The sequence below is a fragment of the Lethenteron reissneri genome, unplaced genomic scaffold (assembly GCF_015708825.2).
Source record: "Lethenteron reissneri isolate LAM-NWPU_2019-01 unplaced genomic scaffold, ASM1570882v1 scaffold_347, whole genome shotgun sequence".
Lineage (NCBI taxonomy): Eukaryota > Metazoa > Chordata > Hyperoartia > Petromyzontiformes > Petromyzontidae > Lethenteron > Lethenteron reissneri.
The window spans coordinates 1-10,179 of NW_026891869.1; the positions used below are offsets into that span (position 1 = coordinate 1).

A 10,179-nucleotide genomic window follows, 5' to 3' on the forward strand; every position below is an offset into this window, starting at 1 on the left:
ACTCCCCTCTATTCTCACCGGAACTCCACACTCCCCTCTATTCCACCGGAACTCCACACCCCTCTATTCTCACCGGAACTCCACACTCCCTCTATTCCACCGGAACTCCACACTCCCCTCTATTCCACCGGAACTCCACACTCCCCTCTATTCTCACCAGAACTCCACGCTCCCCTCTATTCCCACCGGAACTCCACTCCCCTCTATTCTCACCGGAACTCCACACTCCCCTCTATTCTCACCAGAACTCCACACTCCCCTCTATTCTACCGGAACTCCACACTCCCCTCTATTCATCGGAACTCCACACTCCCCTCTATTCTCACCAGAACTCCACACTCCCCTCTATTCTCACCGGAACTCCACACTCCCCTCTATTCTCACCAGAACTCCACACTCCCCTCTATTCTCACCAGAACTCCACACTCCCTATATTTCATCGGAACCACTCTATTCTCACCAGAACTCCACACTCCCCTCTATTCTCACCGGAACTCCACACTCCCCTCTATTCTCACCGGAACTCCACACTCCCCTCTATTCCACCGGAACTCCACACTCCCCTCTATTCTCACCAGAACTCCACACTCCCTCTATTCTCACCGGAACTCCACACTCCCCTCTATTCTCACCAGAACTCCACACTCCCCTCTATTCTCACCAGAACTCCACACTCCCCTCTATTCTCACCAGAACTCCACACTCCCCTCTATTCTCACCGGAACTCCACACTCCCCTCTATTCTCACCAGAACTCCACACTCCCCTCTATTCTCACCGGAACTCCACACTCCCCTCTATTCTCACCGGAACTCCACACTCCCCTCTATTCCACCGGAACTCCACACTCCCCTCTATTCTCACCAGAACTCCACACTCCCCTCTATTCTCACCAGAACTCCACACTCCCCTCTATTCTCACCGGAACTCCACACTCCCCTCTATTCTCACCGGAACTCCACACTCCTCTATTCCCACCGGAACTCCACACTCCCCTCTATTCTCACCAGAACTCCACACTCCCCTCTATTCTCACCAGAACTCCACACTCCCCTCTATTCTCACCAGAACTCCACACTCCCCTCTATTCTCACCGGAACTCCACACTCCCCTCTATTCTCACCGGAACTCCACACTCCCCTCTATTCTCACCAGAACTCCACACTCCCCTCTATTCTCACCGGAACTCCACACTCCCCTCTATTCTCACCAGAACTCCACACTCCCCTCTATTCTCACCAGAACTCCACACTCCCCTCTATTCTCATCGGAACTCCACACTCCCCTCTATTCACCAGAACTCCACACTCCCCTCTATTCTCACCGGAACTCCACACTCCCCTCTATTCTCACCGGAACTCCACACTCCCCTCTATTCCCACCGGAACTCCACACTCCCCTCTATTCTCACCAGAACTCCACACTCCCCTCTATTCTCACCGGAACTCCACACTCCCCTCTATTCTCACCAGAACTCCACACCCCTCTATTCTCACCAGAACTCCACACTCCCCTCTATTCTCACCGGAACTCCACACTCCCCTCTATTCTCACCAGAACTCCACACTCCCCTCTATTCTCACCGGAACTCCACACTCCCCTCTATTCTCACCGGAACTCCACACTCCCCTCTATTCCCACCGGAACTCCACACTCCCCTCTATTCTCACCAGAACTCCACACTCCCCTCTATTCTCACCAGAACTCCACACTCCCCTCTATTCTCACCGGAACTCCACACCCTCTATTCTCACCAGAACTCCACACTCCCTCTATTCTCACCGGAACTCCACACTCCCCTCTATTCCACCGGAACTCCACACTCCCCTCTATTCTCACCGGAACTACACTCCCCTCTATTCCACCAGAACTCCACACTCCCCTCTATTCTCACCAGAACTCCACACTCCCCTCTATTCTCACCGGAACTCCACACTCCCCTCTATTCTCACCAGAACTCCACACTCCCCTCTATTCTCACCAGAACTCCACACTCCCCTCTATTCTCACCGGAACTCCACACTCCCCTCTATTCCACCAGAACTCCACACTCCCCTCTATTCCCACCAGAACTCCACACTCCCCTCTATTCTCACCAGAACTCCACACTCCCCTCTATTCCACCGGAACTCCACACTCCCCTCTATTCTCACCGGAACTCCACACTCCCTCTATTCCACCAGAACTCCACGCTCCCCTCTATTCTCACCGGAACTCCACACTCCCCTCTATTCCCAGGAACTCCACACTCCCCTCTATTCTCACCGGAACTCCACACTCCCTCTATTCCACCAGAACTCCACACTCCCCTCTATTCTCACCAGAACTCCACACTCCCCTCTATTCCACCGGAACTCCACACTCCCCTCTATTCCACCGGAACTCCACACTCCCCTCTATTCCCACCGGAACTCCACATCCCCTCTATTCCACCGGAACTCCACACTCCCCTCTATTCCACCAGAACTCCACACTCCTCTTCTCACCGGAACTCCACACTCCCCTCTATTCCACCGGAACTCCACACTCCCTCTATTCTCACCGGAACTCCACACTCCCCTCTACACCGGAACTCCACACTCCCCTCTATTCCACCAGAACTCCACACTCCCCTCTATTCTCACCGGAACTCCACACTCCCCTCTATTCCACCGGAACTCCACACTCCCCTCTATTCCACCACTCCACACTCCCCTCTATTCACCGGAACTCCACACTCCCCTCTATTCCCACCGGAACTCCACACTCCCCTCTATTCTCACCGGAACTCCACACTCCCCTCTATTCCACCGGAACTCCACACTCCCCTCTATTCTCACCGGAACTCCACACTCCCCTCTATTCCACCGGAACCACACTCCCCTCTATTCCACCGGAACTCCACACTCCCCTCTATTCTCACCGGAACTCCACACTCCCCTCTATTCTCACCGGAACTCCACACTCCCCTCTATTCTCACCAGAACTCACACTCCCCTCTATTCCACCAGAACTCCACACTCCCCTCTATTCTCACCGGAACTCCACACTCCCCTCTATTCCCACCGGAACTCCACACTCCCCTCTATTCTCACCGGAACTCCACACTCCCCTCTATTCCCACCGAACTCCAACTCCCCTCTATTCTCACCGGAACTCCACACTCCCCTCTATTCCACCGGAACTCCACACTCCCCTCTATTCCCACCGGAACTCCACACTCCCCTCTATTCTCACCAGAACTCCACGCTCCCCTCTATTCCACCGGAACTCCGCACTCCCCTCTATTCTCATCGGAACTCCACACTCCCCTCTATTCTCACCAGAACTCCACACTCCCCTCTATTCTCACCGGAACTCCACACTCCCCTCTATTCTCATCGGAACTCCACACTCCCCTCTATTCTCACCAGAACTCCACACTCCCCTCTATTCCAACCGGAACTCTCACTCCCCATCTATTCTCACCGAAACTCCACACTCCCCTCTACTTCCCACCAGGAACTCCACACTCCCCTCTATGCCCAATTCCCACCGGAACTCCCCACTCCCCTCTATTCCCACCAGAACTCCACACTCCCCTCTATTCCCACCGGAACTCCACACTTCCCTCTATTCCCACCGGAACTCCACACTCCCCTCTATACTCACCGGAACTCCACACTCCCCTCTATTCTCACCGGAACTCCACACTCCCCTCTATTCTCACCGGAATTTCCACACTCCCCTCTATTCTCACCAGAACTCCACACTCCCCTCTATTCTCACCAGAACTCCACCGCTTTCCTCTATTCTCACCGGAAACTCCCACCGCTCCCCTCTATTCTCACCAGAACCTCCACACTCCCCTCTATTCTACCAGACATGGCGCGCAGTCCTCACCATAGCGCGAGAGGAGGAATCGCGATGCTGCGCGAGGCAAAACTTAAATAGAAAATATTTGTTGGAATTAAATGAAGTTGTAAGTCTGTTGAAGCATCTTGTCTTGCAAAAATTCGAGTGCGTTTTAAATAGTGTTCATCAGTAACACTTTTGAAACCGACAATCATCATATCTTTTGCCCTGACCTGACCAATGTCTCCCAAATGTTGGTTGTTCACTTGTTTAGAATTTAATTTATATCGTGAGCATTGTCGTATATTGCATACGTAACGTACATTAAAGAAGTGATCTTCGTGATGATGTATTAACTAGATGCATGTAAGTATGACGTTGCGGGAGTAATCGAGCCCAAAGGCAGGCGTGATAAACACAGTGAGTATGGTGGCAACTCCCTCACTAGAGCTGAGTGCTGGATGATCTCAGCGACGTCCGCATTCAGTACGCCCCTCTATAATAACCTCGGGCCTGGAGGACGCTCGGTTCGAATTCGTGAGAGCGCTGATTCGGATTTTCCAAGAGGCGAGGGCGATATAAAGCGACGTCTTGATGATTGGCGGAAACTGCTCCTGCTCAACCACCAGCTGCGGCTACTTCAGCGCCTAAAAGCCCCAAGAAGAAGCGCGCCGCTCCAAAGGCCAAGAAGGTCGGCCCCAGCGTGTCCGAGCTCATCCTCAAGGCTCTGGCCAGCAGCAAGGAGAGGAACGGCGTGTCTCTTCCTGCGCTCAAAAAGTCGCTTGCTGCCGGAGGATACGACGTGGAGAAGAACAATGCACCGCGTGAAGTTGGCCATCAAGAAGCTCGTGGCCAAAGACGCCGTGGCGCAAGCGTGAAGGGCAGCGGCGCGTCTGGCTCTTTCAAACTCAACAAGGAAAGGCTGCCGCAAAGGCGAAGCCCAAGTCGTCAACGGCAAAGCCCGCAGCTAAAAGCCCGCGGCAGCCAAGAAGGTGAAGAAGCCCGCGGCAGCCAGAAGACCGCGCCCAAGAAGTCTCCCAAGAAAGCAAAGAAGCCCGCGGCTGCCAAGGCGGCCAAGAGCCCCAAAAAGGTGAAGTCGGCTGTTAAGCCCAAGAAGGCGGCGAAGAGCCCAGCCAAGCCCACGGCTGCGAAGCCCAAGGTCGCTAAGCCCAAGACCGTCAAGGCCAAGGCCGCCAAACCCAAGGTGGCCAAGCCCAAGAAGGCCGCGGCCAAGCCCAAGAAGACTGCGCCAAAGAAGTGAATCCGATGGGACGACCGACGCTCGATTCACTCCACCTCAACGGCTCTTTTCAGAGCCACCCACTTCGTTAAAAAAGTGAACCAGATGCTGCTGCGCTTCAATTAGTTCAAATAACTGTGTAACATTTCACCCACTCGATGTGTTTTAAGCATTGATGTGATGGGAGTGATCGAGCCCGAAAGCAGGGATCACAAACACAGGCGAGGCGGGTGGCAGCTCCCTCACTCGAACTGAGTGCAGAGTAATCTCAGCGACGTCAGCATTCTCGCTGGCGATTCTAATCTAAATCCAGATTCAAAATCGATGCATTCTTGACGAACCTCCAATTTTGATTATGTGTTGCACCTCTTCATTCCGTCATCATGCTACTGGTGCCAAATATGGAATTTCGTCTAAAAATGTATTGATTCCAGACAGCTTTACTCAATTTGCCTTCATTCGCTCGTTCCGCCTTTTCACTTTGTTTTTGTTTTGTAAACATTGCGGTGCACCATCTAAACTTAAAAGTTAGTTCATCTTGTTCACTTGCAAACAAGACCTTACACCGATTATTCACTGCACGTGCAATCTTGCAACAGATGGCGTTCCTCTGGCGTTCGCTGCGGGTGTGCCAATATCATTCCAGAGTGCTTCGAAGAAGGGCCATTGCCCAAAACGTCGCATATTATACATGTCAAGGAAGTGTTATTGACGACGGTGGAGGGTTTTCTTCGTCGCAGAGGTTAAAGGTGGAAGGTTTAAGGCGGAGCCATCGCGGAGGGCAGGGGTGGTCGGTGACGTCGCCACGCTTCGGGTATAAAGGCGGCTGCTGCTGCAAGCTGAGCGCGCAGTCTCTCGCGAGGAGCTTTGTCACAAGTAGTCGCAATGTCTGGACGCGGTAAAGGCGGTAAGGGGCTCGGCAAGGGAGGCGCAAAACGCCATCGCAAGGTGCTGCGCGACAACATCCAGGGCATCACCAAGCCCGCCATCCGCCGCCTCGCTCGCGCGCGGCGGTGTGAAGCGCATCTCGGGCCTCATCTACGAGGAGACCCGCGGCGTCCTGACGGTCTTCCTTGAGAACGTCATCCGCGACGCCGTCACCTACACGGAGCACGCCAAGCGCAAGACCGTCACCGCCATGGACGTGGTCTACGCCCTCAAGCGCCAGGGCCGCACTCTCTACGGCTTCGGAGGCTGAGCGCCCATCTCTCGCACACTAAGCCAACCAAAGGCTCTTTTCAGAGCCACCCACCTCTTCGAAAACTGCTTGCGCCAAGTGTTGCCAAACACGCTCTGAATGGAGCACATGTCCTGGGTTGTTGTGAGCGTGCTGGACGTTCGCTTGTTGAGTTGGCGAGTCTTCATCTGCTTCCACATGAATGAATGAAAGAATCATGATATTCACGTCACATTTAACAAGGCGTAATTCTTGAACGCCTTAATACAGTACCCATTTCTGGTATTTGCGTGAATTATTTCCAGCTGCAGCCGATTCCGATATTACGTAGAGCATTTGGCGCCACAATCTTACAGCACACTCGTCCTAATTGACGTAGCGTGCCGGAATGCTACTCTCCACCTGTACAGCACAACAGCGAAGTTATTTTTCTCCACCGAGCGCTTGTATTTTTCCAAATTGCGTTCATAAAACGCCCGTGCGCCGTATTAGACGAGTGGTGAAACATTCCCTCGTAAGAAAAAAAAAACCCACGCTCAAAACACAATATACTGTATTGGGTTTTCCAGTCATCCTTTTTAAAACAAAGGCAATGCCATGGCTGCAATTCACTAATATACATGTTTGGACACTACATTGTGTTATATTCACAAGTCCTTTTGGCAGTAAAATCGATATTAAAGTGAACATCGCGTCCGCGTTTCTCATTGGAGGCTGATGGAGAGGGACGGTAAAAGAGCCACTCAGCAGCGCCGCGCACTACGATCCTCTGATTTGCATCTCGCCTCCTATAAAAGGAGCTCAACGCGCGAGCGACATCCACATTCGCTTCCCGTCTGTTCTGACCTGAAGCTGCTGCCTACGACGCGTCGACATGCCCGATCCCCGCATCAAAGAGCGCTGGGCCGGCCAAGGTTCCTGCTCCCAAGAAGGGCTCCAAGAAGGCTGTGACCAAGGCTACGCGCAAGGATGGCAAGAAGCGACGCCACCGCAGGAAGGAGAGCTACGCCATTTACATCTACAAGGTGATGAAGCAGGTGCACCCCGATACCGGCATCTCGTCCAAGGCAATGAGCATCATGAACTCGTTCGTCAACGACATCTTCGAGCGCATCGCTTCCGAGGCGTCCCGCCTGGCGCACTACAACAAGCGCTCCACCATCACTTCTCGGGAGATCCAGACCGCAGTGCGACTGCTGCTCCCCGGCGAGCTGGCCAAGCACGCCGTGTCGGAGGGCACCAAGGCCGTCACCAAGTACACAAGCTCCAAGTGAAGCCTCGACTCCACCATTAATTACAAAGGCTCTTTTCAGAGCCACCCACCTCTCCGAACCTGCTTGTACCAGTCCTAGCAGGAGTACGAAACAAAACTTCCAACAAAGCCCCGGTTCACGCGGGGACATTGTTCGCTCATTGAGTGGAATGGAGAGATGGAACGCATTTTAACCTGTTTCCACGTGAATAAAAGCGATAACAATATTCATGGCACATCATGTTCACCAGCAGGCATTTCTTGGACTTGTTTGTCCATTGATTTCATCTGCAGCCCATTCAGATATTACATTGGATATTTGGTGCCAAAACCTTGCAATGCAATATATTTAATTCGTGGTTGTATTTTCGGGCAGGAACTAACATTTTGCACGTGTGCATCTATGTAAAAGTAAGCGCCTAGCATGGATGACTCGTGCAGTATAATTGATGATCATCATCTCAATGCCAAGAGAATAGATATCTATCCCTGTGATCACCTCTTTCCGACAATTTTACGTATTAACTTTGGAGCTTTCGTGACTGCAGGAATTATTCTTTGGTTCTTTCGGTAAAGTCACGTATATAAAAAAAACAAATTGGTGATATCTGTCTGCTTATATGTCTGTCTATAATTTTTTCTGGTTCGATTTTATGTCGCTATTTCATTATACCTGATGATGATTGCTTGTGTTGCAATCGAAACGTCGTATGCTATTATTTAATTTATTATTTGTTTTTATACGTGACTTTACCGAAAGAACAAAAATCATTTACTGCAGTCACGAAAGTTCTAAAATTAAGATTGATGAAGAAGAGTTGACGACTCGAGATCATTGCACGCTGCCAACCAATCAGCACGCGCCCCTTCTTCGCACGTCACGACTCCGCTGACCAGTGAGCGCGCGCTCTGGGCTACATAAGCCGCCTTCTCCTCCCCGCCTGTGAGAATCTTTGCCCTCACCAAGCCATGGCTCGCACCAAGCAGACGGCTCGCAAGTCCACGGGCGGCAAGGCCCCCGCAAGCAACTCGCCACCAAGGCGGCCCGAAAGAGCGCTCCGGCCACGGGCGGCGTCAAGAAGCCTCACCGCTACAGGCCCGGCACCGTCGCTCTGCGCGAGATCCGCCGCTACCAGAAGTCCACCGAGCTGCTCATCCGCAAACTGCCCTTCCAGCGCCTCGTCAGGGAGATCGCGCAGGACTTCAAGACCGACCTGCGCTTCCAGAGCTCCGCTGTCATGGCTCTGCAGGAGGCCAGCGAAGCGTACCTTGTCGCGCTCTTCGAGGACACCAACCTGTGCGCCATCCACGCCAAGCGCGTCACCATCATGCCCAAGGACATTCAGCTCGCCCGCCGCATTCGTGGCGAGCGCGCTTGAACGCCCAGCTCGGCCCTCAAAGCACAACACAAAGGCTCTTTTCAGAGCCACCACTTACTCGCGAGAAAGCTTCCATGTGTGTCCTTCAAAGTTCGGGTGCCGGAAACCTTCGTTTGCTGGTCACGGCTCTCACGAGTCGTCAGGCGTAAGCGACAATCAAGTTCATTTTCTATACCCCGCCGCTCATATTTTTCAACATCACACGTTGGTGTTGTATATAAGCGTTGTGAAACCATGTTTACATAATGTACAACAAAGGTTTATTGGTGAAATGTATTTTACCTCAGAGTCGCGTGGTGGGTGTGGAGGCCTAGCACCGTGCAGAGCCTCCCGCCTCGCCTGATTTTGCCACCCGGCTGACGCTGGGTACGGGTGCCGTTTCCCCCCCCCCCACCGCGCTACAATAATACTGTGTAATCGCTATAATTTAATAATCTACCGACCCTATAACAGTAATAGCACACATTGTGGTGGGGGGGGAGTAAAGAGGACGTGAAACTTAGATGAATTTACCTCAGAGTCGCGTGTTAATGCGTGCGCCTATTTTTAACGGGAATTAAAGATGGCGTCCACCCCGCAACTGCTAGCCCGTCGCTAGGCGTTGGCAGGGGCAACCGGCGTCCAATGAAAGTGCGTATGGTCCGACATCCACACACAGACAGACAGACATTCACGATTTATATATATAGATTAAACCCAAAGATATTGGTTTATGCTGTTTCAAGCCCGAGCTGATAAGAAGTTCACATTTTGCAAACTGAGACTGAATTATTCACGCACATATATTTTTAGGCATTGCCCGAACAGGCGGTTAAAAAAAGATATCTATACACCGTATAGGCACGTGGGCGATCAATCACGAGCTCAAGGCTATCACAATGATTTCTTATAACCAATGCGGTCCCTCAAAATGATGATTATAATCAATAATACATTAATATTTGCGGAATCCGCTTATAAGTTTGACTTGCCAGCACGCGCCCATAAATTAACTCTATCATGCTTAAAACTTGAACCTATTAGGTACGTGTATCGCATTGTTTAATTCGTAAGATGCGTGTGCGCATTAAAAATATATGGATACGAATAATGAAAGTCAACATCGAATCCTCGCGTCCCGGCTTTCATTGGTGGCTCAAGGAGAGGGCGGGACTCGACCGAGAGGAGCCAATCAGCAGCGGCGCGCTCTACGATCCTCGTCTCCGCTATAAAAGCCGCTCCCGTGGTGCGTGTTAACGTCACAAATCGTTCGTACTTTGTCTCCAGTGCTTTTTGCATCCTAGGTCCGTAACGATGTCTGGACGCGGCAAGACCGGTGG

At 52.1% G+C, this 10,179-nt stretch overlaps 3 protein-coding genes across 3 annotated transcripts; all 3 read left to right on the forward strand.

Moving 5' to 3' along the window:
* Positions 1–4,441: 4,441 nt before the first annotated feature.
* On the forward strand, positions 4,442–6,250 carry LOC133339803 (histone H1.5-like; the record flags this gene model as incomplete). The annotated part of the gene is made up of 2 exons (XM_061547947.1): positions 4,442–5,069; positions 6,022–6,250. Coding segments are annotated over 2 exons (857 nt in total), but the record flags the coding sequence as incomplete, so codon positions are not given.
* Positions 6,251–7,119: 869 nt separating this feature from the next.
* LOC133339804 (histone H2B.3) lies at positions 7,120–7,604 on the forward strand. Its single transcript, XM_061547948.1, has one exon. It carries the CDS (start codon positions 7,258–7,260, stop codon positions 7,501–7,503), a length of 246 nt encoding a protein of 81 aa, XP_061403932.1. The 5' UTR covers positions 7,120–7,257; the 3' UTR covers positions 7,504–7,604.
* Positions 7,605–7,905: 301 nt separating this feature from the next.
* On the forward strand, positions 7,906–8,919 carry LOC133339805 (uncharacterized). The gene is made up of 2 exons (XM_061547949.1): positions 7,906–7,921; positions 8,469–8,919. Exons 1-2 carry the CDS (start codon positions 7,906–7,908, stop codon positions 8,858–8,860), a joined length of 408 nt encoding a protein of 135 aa, XP_061403933.1. The 3' UTR covers positions 8,861–8,919.
* The last annotated feature ends 1,260 nt before the right edge of the window (positions 8,920–10,179 follow it).